Source organism: Paramacrobiotus metropolitanus, unplaced genomic scaffold (assembly GCF_019649055.1).
Source record: "Paramacrobiotus metropolitanus isolate TYO unplaced genomic scaffold, Prichtersi_v1.0 Parri_scaffold0000118, whole genome shotgun sequence".
In the NCBI taxonomy this organism is placed as follows: Eukaryota; Metazoa; Tardigrada; class Eutardigrada; order Parachela; family Macrobiotidae; genus Paramacrobiotus; species Paramacrobiotus metropolitanus.
The window spans coordinates 97,872-112,674 of NW_026570338.1; the positions used below are offsets into that span (position 1 = coordinate 97,872).

General features: G+C 46.1%; 3 protein-coding genes across 6 annotated transcripts; 2 read left to right on the top strand and 1 right to left on the bottom strand.

Moving 5' to 3' along the window:
- Positions 1-4,784: 4,784 nt before the first annotated feature.
- LOC129598233 (trypsin beta-like) lies at positions 4,785-6,946 on the top strand. 4 transcript variants are annotated; one of them, XM_055496052.1, is made up of 6 exons: positions 4,785-4,865; positions 5,148-5,303; positions 5,479-5,611; positions 5,817-6,225; positions 6,360-6,439; positions 6,569-6,946. In XM_055496052.1, the coding sequence occupies exons 2-6, from the start codon at positions 5,270-5,272 to the stop codon at positions 6,840-6,842; spliced, it is 930 nt and encodes a 309-aa protein (XP_055352027.1). In that variant the 5' UTR covers positions 4,785-4,865; positions 5,148-5,269; the 3' UTR covers positions 6,843-6,946. The 4 variants fall into 4 exon arrangements, with proteins under 4 accessions (XP_055352027.1, XP_055352025.1, XP_055352026.1 ...); XM_055496050.1 differs by having other exon boundaries at positions 4,826-5,083; XM_055496051.1 differs by having other exon boundaries at positions 4,826-5,083; positions 5,169-5,303.
- A 3,071-nt stretch (positions 6,947-10,017) lies between these two features.
- Positions 10,018-11,714, bottom strand: LOC129598247 (muscarinic acetylcholine receptor M4-like). Its single transcript, XM_055496068.1, has 2 exons — positions 11,166-11,714; positions 10,018-10,464 (listed from the first exon to the last, which is right to left on the bottom strand). Exons 1-2 carry the CDS (start codon positions 11,712-11,714, stop codon positions 10,018-10,020), a joined length of 996 nt encoding a protein of 331 aa, XP_055352043.1.
- A 1,463-nt stretch (positions 11,715-13,177) lies between these two features.
- Positions 13,178-14,803, top strand: LOC129598267 (uncharacterized). Its single transcript, XM_055496085.1, has 2 exons — positions 13,178-13,445; positions 14,144-14,803. Exons 1-2 carry the CDS (start codon positions 13,310-13,312, stop codon positions 14,548-14,550), a joined length of 543 nt encoding a protein of 180 aa, XP_055352060.1. The 5' UTR covers positions 13,178-13,309; the 3' UTR covers positions 14,551-14,803.

Genomic DNA, 14,803 nt, shown 5'->3' on the forward strand with positions numbered 1-14,803 from the left:
GAGAATTCTACAATAAGCGACTAAGATTATTTCTTTAACCTTTGCAGGCTCATGCTTTTGTTATAATTTTTCATGTTTTTATTTGTCGTAATTTACAGTACATAGTTGTAAGAATTTAATTGTACGCGTATTTTTTTAATGGGAATAGACTATAGAGAGACGTTAAAACAAAGAGGTATGCTTGACGCCATCTTATCACAGACCCAAAGATCGCAAGCAACCCGACGTTCACAAATATACGGTTCTCAGTAGTAAAACGCCATCAGATAAAACACACCCATATATTTTCAGAAACACCTACAGTTCCCTTATCTAACAGGAGGAAATGACGCGAAGCATGCCTATCATCATTAGCAGATCTGGACGTGTATTTATGTAATTGCTATACAAATGCCTAGTTGTCGATTGCCTTGTTCTTTGTCGCAGTCTCGCTGCTATTTGCTGCATGCGATACATTAAACAGTTTAATGCTGCTATCGGTAAAATAACTGAAAAATAAATATTTCACAGTGACGACGGTGAAATGGCGGTATTTCGTGGAGGTGAAACGCTCGGTTTCCTTATTAGCGTGCTGGTATTCCGGATTGCAAATAATGCACAAGCTAGCGCCGTTACCAGTTCAGAATTGTATAATCCAGAGAAGATGTCGAATGTGGATTGGCCGGAACATGGTAACGCGACAGTTGAGCTGATTCTCCAGCACCGAGATCCTCCCCATTCCCAAGACCCCGCTGGCGATCCTAGCTCGTCGGCTTTAACCGGAATGAGGGATGTAAAGTCGGCGCTTGTCGATAATTCCGTTCAGATCCATGCACGTCCGCGGCGCTGTTGATTGGGAAGTTACGATGCGCACCGTTCTGCTGACCGGGATCAGCGCCCTGGGTAAGGCGGCTGGCGTACCGGTAGTCGGCCAGTTAACCGGCGCACTCGTATCGTTTTTCTGGCCAAAGAATCAGAAATATTTGGATGCAAATACGCGACGAAGTAGAAGCCCTCGTCGACAGCAGAATCGAGCAGTTTGAAGAGTTCTCGCGCACAGCCGACTTGCAAGGACTCCGAAGCCGTATGGAGAGCTACAAGAACAGCGGCAATTTAGTGGAGAAGGGGGAGTGGCTGGTCGGGATCCTCGGGAGATGCGGAGATATCTTCGCCTACCTAGAGAACAGTCCTAATAGAAACCAGACGTTTATCTATGCGGTCAACTTGGCGTATGTTCATATGGCAGCGTTCCGCGAACGCTACATGTTTGGAGAGCAAATGTTCCCGGGCAAAGTGGACAAGGAGCAATGGTTACGCGAAATGGAGAATTGGCTGGCGACCTACTGGACATTTTTGTTTAAGGCGTATTCGGACTGGAGTGCCTGGAGGTAAGCAAAGCGTCATCAGTGCATGTCGAAGTATATTGGATAGTGTACTGACTATAAGTATCCTATAACAAACCAACACACTTCCCGTAGTATTGTTCATTAAACTGATACATGTAATGAATGCTACTGACACTGCTTTAAGTACCACACAGAGCACGGTGAACGCACATAGTGGCACTGGATTTTTCCCGTAGTATCGTCGATTAGAGAACGGTCTACTGAATCACATATTAGGTTAACACATTCACAATGAGTAATGCTATAAATTCTACCAGTGCAGAAGAGAATTGCAATATTGTTCTGATGGCGACCTTTGGTTGGCAGATTCAATCATCTGGAATTAAAGAAGTGGCTCTCTACCGGACCGATGGCCATACCTCCCTTCTTCCGCAAAGACTGTCATATGACCGTAACCGATAAATTGACCAATACGCTACTGGTGGAACAGGAACAGACGTTCTGCAGTAACAACGAGGTCTTCACAGCATCCGGTGAACACACGCTGCAGGCATACTATGATCGGCAAAAACTGGCCATGATGAGCGTGCTTTCCAAAGCCTTCATCCTGCACACATTTGTCCCCGGTTACGAAGACGTGGGGCCGTTTTCCGGGGAGTATCCTCCGTTGACTTTTGGGAAAATCCAGCCACCAACGTATTCCATTCCCCGAACCAAGGGAATAAATCAGTATGACATCAAATGCGAACCGGTGATGGGTGACGCGGCGAAGAAGAATATAACCGGTGTTCTTGTGCGCAGCTACAACTGGGTCGATGCCATGAAGATCACATACGAAAATGGTAAATTAATTATGTATTTCAGTGCAGAACCATTTTCGTTTTAGCTAAGTTAAGCCTACTTTTCCTGTTTTTAGGAGCGGATAAGATCGTTGGAAAAGCCACTGGTGGAGAGCCAAAAATGGTGTCGTTTGACCCGAGAACGAATCAATGTCTGTCATCCGTAAGGTGGCGATTCAGCAGCCGATTCAACACCCTCATTTCCGTTAAGTTGAAGAAAGCGGACGGGACAGAAAGTGGCGAGATGGGTAACCGGTCGGGTATGGCTGATATCGACCTGGAAACGGTCTCCCCAGCGTTGCACTGTATATCGCAAATCGCCTTGTGCTCGTATTACGACCCGTACGCTATAGCAGGCCTTCAAGTTTTCTTTGCGATGCCGAATGCGACAACGGTGATACCGCCACCACTGGCCAACGGTCTGGCAAGAAATGCGGCTATCCACAAGTTTATGCCGCTTAGTCCATAATAAGTCTAGAAAGTCCTTCGGTCCCCGTCGTGTATCTGTATCTTTAGAAATAACAGTCGTGAGCTATACATTAATTGTATCCTACTGTTGGTATTTACTATTAGCGGACAGTTGTTGGCTGAAATATCGAGATATTTGTGCTTGAGCTACGTTTCCGATTGCTATGATGTGGTAATAAAAAATATCGCAACATGTTTTCAAATTACAACACTGTGACCCTTCCATAACGAACAAGCAATAGCCTTCAGCAGCGCTACCTTGAAAATTAAAATTAGTATCGTTAAGGCGACCTCGTGAATCACGCTACTTGCTCAGTTACGATAACAGGGGTTATTGCTGAAAGTAATATTACACTCAGAGTATTTTTCATCCACTGGTGAACTATGACTTATTATCACCTAACTGATCGCTGAGTATACGGCGCACCCAAATCACCAGTCCCCTTATTTATCAGATGTTTAGGTGCAGACCGTGCAGCTACTTACTAAATTATCTTGAATGTATCGTGTGCTATATAAGCAACCTGCTCGCATAACATTGAATAACAGAACTTCAGCGTGTGCGATGCTTCCGGTTTCTGTTCCCATGACTTATATTCTCTACACAATATAATTTCTAAAAGATTATGACACTTGTGTCTCTGAATAAAGTGATTGTTTTGTGATGATGTAGTGATTGTAGTGATTGTTTTTGCTGTTACTGTTCGGGCACCAGGACGGTAACTCTCAAGAAGATAAAGGGCACGGAGTTAAATGGCCCAAACTACGTCCGGTGGAGAGTCTAGGTGGAGAACGTCTTAACTGCAAAGAGCGTGTATATCATGGAAGTGAAGCGATGCCGATCGATGACCCAGCCAATGAAAAGACACATGCAGCTTAAAAAGCCGATATCCTCGAGCGTGGCTCGCAATATACTTCTTGGAAAAGCAAGAAGCATATTGCGCGCTACACTCGATGAAGCACTCTTAATGCAGTACGCAATTGTGCAAGATTAGCAGAACAACTGCAACGAATCAAGAAGTTAAGGAAGTCGAAAACTGGATGCGATTTGATGGCTGCCATGGCCGAGTCCTTTGGAGGGAAGTGGAAGGATTCCGACGACGTTAACATGTTCAGATCGGCGCAGCAGGTACCGACATCGAAGATCGATGTCAGTGGTAAAACCGTGGAAACCAGTGACGAGTGGCTGAAATCAAAAACACTATCCAGTCTGCCCGTTGAATACGTCCCTTTTCATTGAATCTTGGAACATGATTCCCGCACGCGGACCCGATCCGAAGATGTCCGTCTTACGTGAAAAGCCAAATGATCAAGAGCCAAGAAGAAAATCGTGGGTATCTCAGAGGACCTTTTGGACCGGCCTATTTTACACTGTTAGCTTTAATCACAGAGAAAGAGGAAGTCGGAACTGATCTGACTTTTTTAACCGATCGTTAGATCGGTCAGAAAGGTTAGATCGATCCGGACTGATTTTTTAACCGATCTAACCGACGAAACCCAGTGTAATTATTGTAAAATGCAAGGACACATACTAGGCATTGTTCTGCTTGAACCATTTGCGGAATCGTTGGACATAAAGCTCACCATTGCCGACGCGAATGCGTGAAAGAAGAACTAAAAGATATCACGATCAGGTTTACCACCGGAACCGGTGCGCATACAGTGGATATGGAGCGCTGGGTGATGGATATGGCCCTACCTATTATGTGTTCCATTAATGCAAACGAGAATGTTATATACTATGTAGAGAACAATATGAAATGTGCCGCGGCACCTTGTTTGATATTATGTGCTGTATATTGTTAATGTTGTTCCAGTACCGCAGAAATGCTATCGTTGCCAAGTGGTATCAGTTTTTGCTTAGGGCATCGGTGCTTTTATGGTGTACGTCGCTTGTACAGATGTTCTCAGTTCTCACTCCACAACACTGCATGCCGTTATCACTACCGGCAAAAACTTAGTTGGTCCACATGGGATTGCGCGTTTGATCGGTGAAGTGGGAACTTTGGAGCTTTCTCAAACCAAAAACCTACACGCAGAGCAGGTGTTGAACCGATAGCCAGTATTGCGATGCCCGGCAGTGGAATCGTCAGTTAGCGATTCCAGCAGCGATAGTACTGCATACGATGTTAACTCCTGATTAAGTATGTGCAAATTTGTGTGCAAATGGTACTTTAGCTCAGATGCGGTGACTTGTGACGCCTGCAATGATATTACTCACACCAAACAACCGGTGGGAAATTACGTCAGGAAGCAGAAAACAGCAGCTTTAAAAGCTTCGGTTGCTCGGGTTTCCCATTTTAGAAAAATACTCTATTCCGCTAACATAGTTTTCTTCATCCCTTCTTGTGTTTCGATTTTTAAGCCAACCAGAACTGTTAGAAATTGCTTCAAACATGCCCCCCAAATCGCTTGTTTTTATGCTTGGGTATTTTTTAATTGGCTGTAACGGTAAGCATAAATGTAGACTTCTAAATCAGTATCGTCTTGCATTTTCTATTTCTACATTTCATAGGCAATCCAACCAGCTTTTCAGATGACTACGATGTGAAAGCGCAGACTAGTGACGATACGGAATTGGTCGGATTTGCGTCTTCGAACACTCCTCGATCAGAGGACTTTTCCAACAACTTTAATATGCCAAAATCACCGAAAGCGCATCGCATCATTGGTGAGTTACTGCACACCAACGTGGAACATGATATGTACGTCTTTTGAGAAAAAAGATTGACAAACTGATAGCTAAATATTTCATAATGATGAAAAGTTGCTTAATCGCAATTCTATGGATGGCAAAAAAACCGAAAACATTTCGCAGTGAATTTTACAACCCGGCTTTGTAACAGGTGGCACTACGACTCCAGTCAACCAGTTCAGCTACATTGTCAGCCTGCGTCATGACGGCAGTCATAAGTGCGGAGGTTCCTTATTGGCGGACTTTCAAACGGTTATCACTGTCGCTCATTGCGTCTATGAGCAGTAAGTTGATTAAACTTTATTGAGGCAGGACACTTCTTTCCTTCAGCCTACCTAGCCGGAAATGGGCTACCTGCTCTGATTGCAATTAAATTAAATTAAATTTAGGGTGCCGCCAAACCATTTTGTAATTCATTCCGTGTCCAGCGCATTGCGTTTAGCAAACTCAAATTTGGACGTAGCTGATTTTAACATAACAGTTTTGCAGTGGGTTTGTGAAGGATGCCGATTCCCTGAGCGTGGCAGTGGGATTTCGCCATCTATCGGATGCGCGTTCATCGAACATCATAAGAGTCGATCACGTAATCGTCCATCCGGATTACGATGAGGACACCTTGGAGAACGACATTGCGCTGGTGCGCTTGCAGCGCAGTGCTGCCAGTATGCCTAATGTCGCTACCGTTCGGCTGCCGCCGGCCAACGCCACACCTCCTATTGGCCAGAAGCTGCAGACTGCCGGCTGGGGATTGACCCGTTCCGGAACGACATCGGGCGCGCCGTCCCGTTCGCTGCGCACGGTGAATCATGTTGCGCGCGCCACCTGTCGTCGGGCGCTGAGTCGGCGTATCCCCAGCAGCCAGATCTGCACGGACAATGTCATGTCGGGGACCTGCTACGTATATATGCATCGTGACATTGCCAATACTTGATCGCTTCTTGATTTACAGAGAATAGTTTACCGTGGCTACTCGTTCTTGTTGCTTGAATGGGTGTATCCAAATACAGAAGAAAATCATGGTTCTTAATGCAGGGTGATAGTGGAGGACCCTTGGTTAATCGACGCCTTGATGGAGATTATCTGGTTGGCATTACCAGCCACGGAGTTGACAGGTATAGCAGAAAGATGAACATAAAGGATCTCTACTTTCAAAATTCAAAAGCCTACTGTAACGCCTAAATCTCAATGTGATCGTTTGTTTTGTACACTGCTACCTGCACACTGCGGACGCCTTTACAAAGGTCAGCTATTATGCCCGTTGGATCGAGAGCGTGGTTAACAGCCGGCGCTGGACGACCGGTGCCGGTACACCGGACCATTTACCCGGCAATGTTGTATCAGAATCGGGAGGACGGGACGAGGAAGACAGCGGAGAAACCCTGTTTTTGGGCGGGCTACTGGTTGCGGCAACAGTTTTACAAGAGCTTCTGTGTAAGGGCGGGACGCCCCGCCCTCCTGAGTAGCTATTCGCTGTTTCTGGGGATTTCCCCCCCGCACATTGCTGCGCTGTTTTGACGGACCTGCAGCACAGTTGCACTGGCTGCAGGATCCTTCCTCATTAGTTTTGGTGTTGCTGCGCCACGGTGCGCATTAGATTCGGCAATAAAGCCTCATCCGGGTTCACGCTGTTCGCTGTCGAGGATACGCGTGGCGCCCATATGGCCCCGCGTTATATGGTAGCAGATCGTTGGTTACGAGCCAGGCCGTGCACGCTGCCCGCGCACGCTCCTCTGATATTTGAGCCAATTTAACCCCTGGGTGTGGAGCTACAAACGCCCCCCATTCTCGCGGAACGTGACGGATTCCTCTCCCAACTGACGGAGATGGACGCCTCCCGCGACGACATGCCTCCCAAACTGGACGGAGATGCCGCGGGCAGAAACGCCTCCTGCGATGCCGTGGAGCGAGAATTGCCTCCTGCGATGCCGACGGCGAACGCGACCCGGACCAGCGGGAAACCATAACGGATACACCGCCAACAGCAGCACCAACTCCGATCCCAACGGCACGGATCGACCACCAGCACCACGCCGAAGAATTCCCCCACCAAAACACTGCCCGAACTTCCTGGGACGGCGACATCCCCCCGGACGGAGCAGTGGATTTCACCGCGGATTTGCGTGCTTTGTTTTTTTGCAGGGGTCACGGGCCACATAGACCCCAAACCCCTGCCCAAATTTCCCCAGAACGTGACCTTTCCTTTGCTGAAGAAACTACGGAATTCACCCGTTTCCGGGTTGGACCCTGGATCTGGCGCGACAGTGCGTTGACCCAGACGGTTGACTCGGACCGAACCGGAGCCGACCTGACCCGGAACCCAACCTGAGCCGAACCGGATTTGAGCCGACCAAACTGGAACCGAGCCGACCGGATTAACCGCCCGAACCGGACCGAACTGACCCGGAACCCAACATGAGCCGAACCGGCGGGGGGGTGCGGATCCTCCGAATCCTGGGAGATTTCGCTCCGAGGACGTAGCGATGCCTGCAAAAGGGGTGTAAGGGCGGGACGCCCCGCCCTCCTGAGTAGCTATTCGCTGTTTCTGGGGATTTCCCCCCCGCACATTGCTGCGCTGTTTTGACGGACCTGCAGCACAGTTGCACTGGCTGCAGGATCCTTCCTCATTAGTTTTGGTGTTGCTGCGCCACGGTGCGCATTAGATTCGGCAATAAAGCCTCATCCGGGTTCACGCTGTTCGCTGTCGAGGATACGCGTGGCGCCCATATGGCCCCGCGTTATATCTGGAAGATTAAGTTCTACCATAAAATCAACACGAGCGACCTGCTACAAAATTATTCTTAAATTATTGATCTCAATGCTTCTGTGTGGCAATGATCGATGCGGTTTCACTGTGATATCTGCGCTTACATTGCACAGCTATGTAAATATCAAACATTCTCACTAATGTGCAGATAAAAGACATATACTTTTGTGTGTTTTATTGTGTACGTTATTTGTTAGAATTGGCATTTTTTCAACAAGCGTTGTGTGTAATTCTGAACGTGCACTGGCGGCGCGTGTTTAACGTAATAAAGTCTCCTTACAATTAGAGATGCATACATGCCGCATCGGTACAGTATTTCGCAAGCGTGACCGGCATTCTTATCGAAGACAGTGTGCAGCAGAAGCACCCATTGCTGGTTTGCGTTTTTATTATTCTTGTTTTTCACCGACACCCATCCTAAAAATTCTTAAGGATGTTGACAGCCATTGGCGACGTATGTTTTGTGGTTGTGGCTATTAAGATTAATAACCAGGAACATTGTAGCGTAATGTTACATTGAAAAATTAATGAATACAAATAATTTATTCAATATATTGTACAGGGACCAGCTTCGCATAATGAAAAAGACACCAAATCCTATAAAATGTTATCGTTGCAGTATGCGAGTATCAGAACTAGTAAAGGCCGCTCGATAACTGAATGTACGTCGCTAGTTTACTAACATTAAGGGTAAAATAATTTTTGTTTTCGGTTTTGCACGTATCGGTTATTACAAAACAAATAATAAAATGTTGGCATTCGCATGATAGCGTTGTTTGCAGACGCCCAGTTTAAACTACAAAGTACCTCTTCGACCAAGTACACGAAACGTCTGTGTAATCAGCGGCGTTTGCTAACTACCACTACGCTGCAGTGTTTTTATTAACTTTCATATTAAAGTGCAGATTACCCGGTGCCATGCAAATTTTAAGAAGCAAGCAAACAGCGAAATCAGATAAATATTTCGAGTTTGGCGGACATATACACATGACAGTGCCTTTTGCGCACCCGTACAATTGGGAGTGTGACATTTCGCCGCAATTAAATTCGACGCACGACTTTTCGCCGCGAAGAAATTTTGCCGCGGGACATTTTGACGCTGGGACACTTCGGTTAGGGACAATCAGCATTGAGACACTTTGACTTTATGACATTTTGACGCAAGACGTCTGGTCGCGGACACTTCGCCGCAGAAGCATTTGACACGCTTAATTTTTGCAGGTTTTCCGGGTTTCTTGGGACGTTTTCTTAAGTCTTTTGGGCTTCTTAAGCTGTTCTAAGGCTATTCTTAGGTTAGCCTTAGGTTATTCTTACAATTGTTAGGCTATTCTTAGGTTTCTTAGGTTATTCTTAGGTTTCTTAGGTTATTCTTAGGCTTCTTAGGGTTTTCTTATGGTTTTTAGCCTTCGTATTTTAAATGTTTTCCTGCTAAAATGGACTTTTCGTCAAAACAGCCCTGCGGCGAAATGTCTCGGCGTCGAAACGGCCGGAAGACGAAATGTCTCGCGGCGTAATTTCCTGCCGTTTAAATGTCCGGCGACGAAGCGTCGCAAGGCGAGATGACCTTGCGGCGAATTGTCTGCGACCAAAAGTCCTGCGACGAGTTGTCGGCGGCAAAATGTCGCGTTGCCGGTGCAGAGAATTATTTACAGAATCAAGACATTCGGCACGATCCCACGATCTTTTGACCGGGTCTTCATTCCATTCATACTTTGTGTACTCGGTAAGCTATTTCACTCCATGCACTCGGAATATTTAAAAAAACCACAGCAGTTGTGCGTACGAGAGAGAAAAGCATAACTACAGAATTGACTATACCAATAAAGATTTGTTTCTTGCACTTCCGGGATGGAATTACAACCATCAATAAATCATTGTGCACTGACATACAGTACTACTACGGCAATAAAAATATTAAACGATCGATTATCGACAAAGCAGCATCCGGAACAGCTGCCGGCGCAGATCCCGAAACGACACGATAAACAGCAGCGGATCCATGGCCGGCTGCAGGGAGTACAGGACCACGCCCACCGTCTCTAACATAGGAAGGGCTTGGGGCGCCACCGTCATAATGAGGAAGAAGGTGTTGATGGGCGCCTCGCAGATGATCAGGCTGATGGTCAAGAGGGTCAGCACCACGAAGGCTCGGGACATGGATTCCCGCCGGGATTGCTGCTGCTGCAGGACCGGTACCGGCGCCACGCTCAGCACGGCGCTGCGTGGGAGGATGGTGGTGCGGCGCTGGGCATGGTCGACGCTGTGCACTTCGGTGCGCTCGTGGGGGTGCAGTTTGCCGCGCTGGCAGTGCTTCCAGGTGATGAACGGGTAGAATATGGCAATGCAGATGATCGGCAGGGAGAATATCACAATCTGTAATTAAGGATTGTGTACAACTTTGTCAATGGGATTTACGGCAACGTTTACACATCGATAAAACGTGAAGAAAGACAATCAGAGTGGGCCCTATTGGTAATCAATACTTCGGCGTTCTTTGCAATCTGGACACAGTGTGGATTCACGTACCGGACAACTAACACAGTATTTCTCCGCGTTGTTCCGCAATCCGCACTTTTCAAATGTTGTTTACGTAGTGCTGTAATTAATGTTTATATGCAAGCTGGTAAACAAGATTAATAAAAACTTATCAAGTTTTTCTAATGGGGAAAAAGGCACAAAATAACATATCGCTGGTGTCCATGCAGCACGGGAATCCACATTATGAAATGTCCGGAATGCAAAAAACGTCAAATTTTGCAATTTTTAGGATATTTAGAAGTTCTAAATTAGAACACACGAGTTACCTAATTATTTTGACTTTATAGGCTAGCCAGTTATTTGATTACTTATTTTTGCAAACGACACGAAAAATTATTGTCATTATTTAATTAAATTGCTTCATAATGTCAATATTTATACTTTAATTTTTCTCCATTATAACGGGAATTTTCCAGAATTTAGTGAAATAAATAAAAATTAATTTGACCAGATGCGTCTTCCAATAAAGTGATTAATGACAAGATAGACTGCACCGATAAGTGGCTAAATAAAACTGTTGTTCACATGATGCGCACCTGCATGAACACCGTCCATCTCGGTTGTGCCGTGCCATTAATGAAGCACGTGCCGGGTATCCGATAATACAACGAATCCTGCACAATCCCCGGCACACAGATCAAATGCACATACGCCGTCACGGTCAGACACGCTGCCGCCGCAATCCGCGTAGTGTGTTTAGTCCGGTAGGAGAACGGATGCGCCATCGCCCAGATGCGGTTCAGCGAAATCAACAGATGCAGGTTCAGCGTCGTACCGGCGGTGTTGTACGCTGCATAAACGTAAAAATTACACGTGCGTGGACCGAGAACATAAGTCGGATGAACCATCTTGAGAATATCAATGGGCGACGCGAAGATGGTGTGCGCCAGGTTCGCCACGCACAACGCCATCAAATAAATGGAAAACGGTGTCCGTAGACGCCGGTACAACGTATAGCAACATAACACCGCGGCGTTGAAGAAGAACGCCGCGACCGACGTAACAATCTGGATAATCGGGAGAAAATCCCAGTTCTTGTAATCATCATCGTCGAAATCTGGAAAGGTCACGTTGGAAAAATTCATTTTCTTGGGAAGATGCGAAGAAAATCTGGAAAAATGCACTCAGATTATGGATTCCATCGGGATTTTTATAATCGGCGCAGGAAGAGGCATGTCACATGCCGGCGCTTATTAAATTATGCCTGGAAGTGTCCTTTAACAAACGGCAAATATTTATAAATAATTTGTATCCAGGTACAACGGATCGGTGAACTCATCCCACGCGCGTCTTCTGATGTTGCGAAATGTCAGAGGAAGTTATATAATTGGGTTGTTTAGTGATGGATAATAAAGATGTGATCAATTCTTTTCCCGGTGCCAACGTAACGTGATTGACGGGGATGCCGCGGTTGTAACAATGATAGCCGAGTTTCCTGGATTTTCTCCTTTACGCTTTGGTCGTCAGGGCGCGAAAGGAGTAATCAGATACTGTTTTATATGGATTTCCTTTTGAATTCGCTCATCTGGATCATTATTGATAAAACCATCCATGCGGAACACCAAACCATTGATCATGGGATGAAAATCGCTCGAAGAAATGCCGGCTCGAAAATGGCCGATTTAAATAAGTTTTGTTTCACGTAAATATCTGGTGACTTTTTCATTTGCAAGGTAGCATTTCTTCTGTAAGGTAAAGAAATGGATAAAAATAGGGACAGGTGTTTAAATCGTAGTAAGGCTGTTACACGCAGGCTGGTAGTGACCCAGCAGAAAAACCTGGGAATACGCACGGGAGCACACGGATGCGCTGGGGGATGATCAGCTGCAGGAAGACCGTCGTGTCTATCTATTAATCATACAGCCAGGCGGAGCACATTGTACAGGTATCACGCAACGGCGACGATTGTCGCGGTTTATTTGATTACCGCTCTGATGAGTTTATCCAGACTGCTCTTCAACAACGTAACGCTTATTGAAGCGGAAAATTAGACACTCATGTTGTGCGTGTGACGCCTGGTTAGGGGCGCGCTGCTTGACCAAACATGGTACTCAAAACACGAAAAAATATATTGTCTGGAAAAGGCCTAGATAGATCATGGTTGTTGGCGTAAGCATATAACGCACGAGATAGTGTTCACTATATTGAAGTGCTTATTTGCCGCTGCTGCTCTATTAAATAATGCGCAAGGCAGTAATTATACATGATATTTACCAAAACCATATCGTCAAAATTTGTGTTGTGGTGGCTAGTAAGCTGAACGATGCCGGCATGTCCATGACGGTTTTGATCATGATTTCTGTTCAATGACAACTGGCAGTTGCCACGTGGAATGGTCGGCAGGGGCGCCGTCACATAGGTACTCGTATGCGCACCTTGATTAAGCGCATTTGTATTCAATTAGCCGTTCCGGCTACAAGAACACACACTGCCATGTGAAAATGGCATATGTTCTTGTGAAGATCAAGAAGAAGTTTGACTTCGGGCGATGTTGCATGCGAGATCGGAACCGCTCGGTGAATCGTACGAGTACTATGGTCCGACGAACGCAGCGGCACAGTGTATACCACCTAGTCCTGATTAAAGTTACATCGTAATATCAAAGAGCGAAGCAGTTGTAAACAAGATATTACTGTGCCATACATGACTTTTACTGAATTTACTGCATGATTTCTGAAGAATGTCGAAGTTATACGGATTTGTATACGGTTTGCTGTGTGTTTGTCTGTGGTGTTTTGAACCGTTATCAACCTATCCAATGTTTCCGGCTGTACCTTACATGACCATACCCCAAATGTTTGTGGGACGGAGGCTAAGTAAGTTTGCGCAAGGAATCCAACTTTGGTTTTTGTTTTGTAGATGGTGTGGCGTTTGTATCGTCGGCCACTGCCAGTACATTACATGTTGTACTTATTTCGTTCAGGATTGCGCCAGCTGTGCTGCGAATTTAATGAGTGGAATATCACATCACTGCGATAAGTTATTGGTACTATACGAAAAAGGAAGGGAGGCGATCGCGATGGGGTCGATGCATGAAACCAAAACTTACATATGCAAATTAAATTTTCAAATACAGATGTATACAATCGTCGGAAAAAGGAAAGCAAGGAGTGCCAAGGACTTGCGCACGTAATCGCCTTCTGTAACGTTTTCAACTTAGCCGCAAACGTAATAAGAATGTAAACAAGAACAAATATAATTATGCTGTTCGTAATAACTTGAGCGTAATAATCACAAAATTATTGATTGCTGTAAAAGTACTGAACTGCGCCACTTTGATTTCCCAAAAATCGCGTCCTATAAACGAGCAATGATGCTCACCTAGTTACAGATAACTGGATTCACAAATTATAAATTTAGGCAGGTATTCGCAAATCTAAACTGTGAGTCTTTCATGGCGGCGAAATAAAGGGGAAAGCGATCCCTATTTTCAGCTCGTAACTTCGTAACTGCAGCGATCACGATGATTGGCCGCTACCCTTAACGAAAGTCGGTTATCAATTAACTGCTGCAGACTTCCCCAATCCCCCGATATACGCTGACTTGGCGTCAGCAAACCGGGTGCTGCACTTCGATGACTACCGCCTGACGGAGTTCTACACCAGCAACGGCGAAACGTCCGACACCACATCCATTCCGCAGATCCCCTGTGAACAGCAGAACAGCAACGGCCAAACCGGCTTCTGTATCGCCCGCAATGACCTGTCCGTCTGTTCCGGCGGCATCGTGGGGGAATCACCGGTCTGTACCGGCGGCACCGGCACGGTCGGCAAGAATGACTTGTGCTGTGTGTTCCCGTCGGATGACGCCTCCAGCAACGAGGTTACCAACAACTCCAAGGGCAAACGGGGCTTCAAGCTGGCGGACATTGGGGTGCTGAACAACGGGGTGCATCCCAAGTTCCTGCCGAAACCCGCATAATGATAGCTGGTGTATCACGGCCGTAATTTGTATGCGGTCTGGTGTAACAAAATACAAAGCGTACAGTTTTGAAAACAACGGTCTGTTTTTGTGGCCAATCGCGGTTTTTGTTTGTACTGTACGTGGTCGTGCTGCATCTACATGTTTATGTTAATAGCAGCAGATCCATACTACGGCTCGTATAAAAAACCAAGCTTGCTCTTGACCTAGATTTGTTTTATTGCGTGTCTCGTGAACGCGTACTGTACATTGA

Bases quoted from the DNA above. Each gene is read 5' to 3' on its own strand.
- LOC129598247 (XM_055496068.1), bottom strand. From the start codon at position 11,714: ATGAATTTTTCCAACGTGACCTTTCCAGATTTCGACGATGATGATTAC. The intron at 10,465-11,165 runs GTGCGCATCATG...CCTTAATTACAG, and splicing joins GATGGACGGTGTTCATGCAG to ATTGTGATATTCTCCCTGCC.
- LOC129598233 (XM_055496050.1), top strand. From the start codon at position 5,029: ATGCCCCCCAAATCGCTTGTTTTTATGCTTGGGTATTTTTTAATTGGC. The intron at 5,084-5,147 runs GTAAGCATAAAT...TACATTTCATAG, and splicing joins TTTTTTAATTGGCTGTAACG to GCAATCCAACCAGCTTTTCA. The intron at 5,612-5,816 runs GTAAGTTGATTA...ACAGTTTTGCAG, and splicing joins GCTCATTGCGTCTATGAGCA to TGGGTTTGTGAAGGATGCCG.
- LOC129598267 (XM_055496085.1), top strand. From the start codon at position 13,310: ATGTCGAAGTTATACGGATTTGTATACGGTTTGCTGTGTGTTTGTCTG. The intron at 13,446-14,143 runs GTAAGTTTGCGC...TAACTGCTGCAG, and splicing joins GTTTGTGGGACGGAGGCTAA to ACTTCCCCAATCCCCCGATA.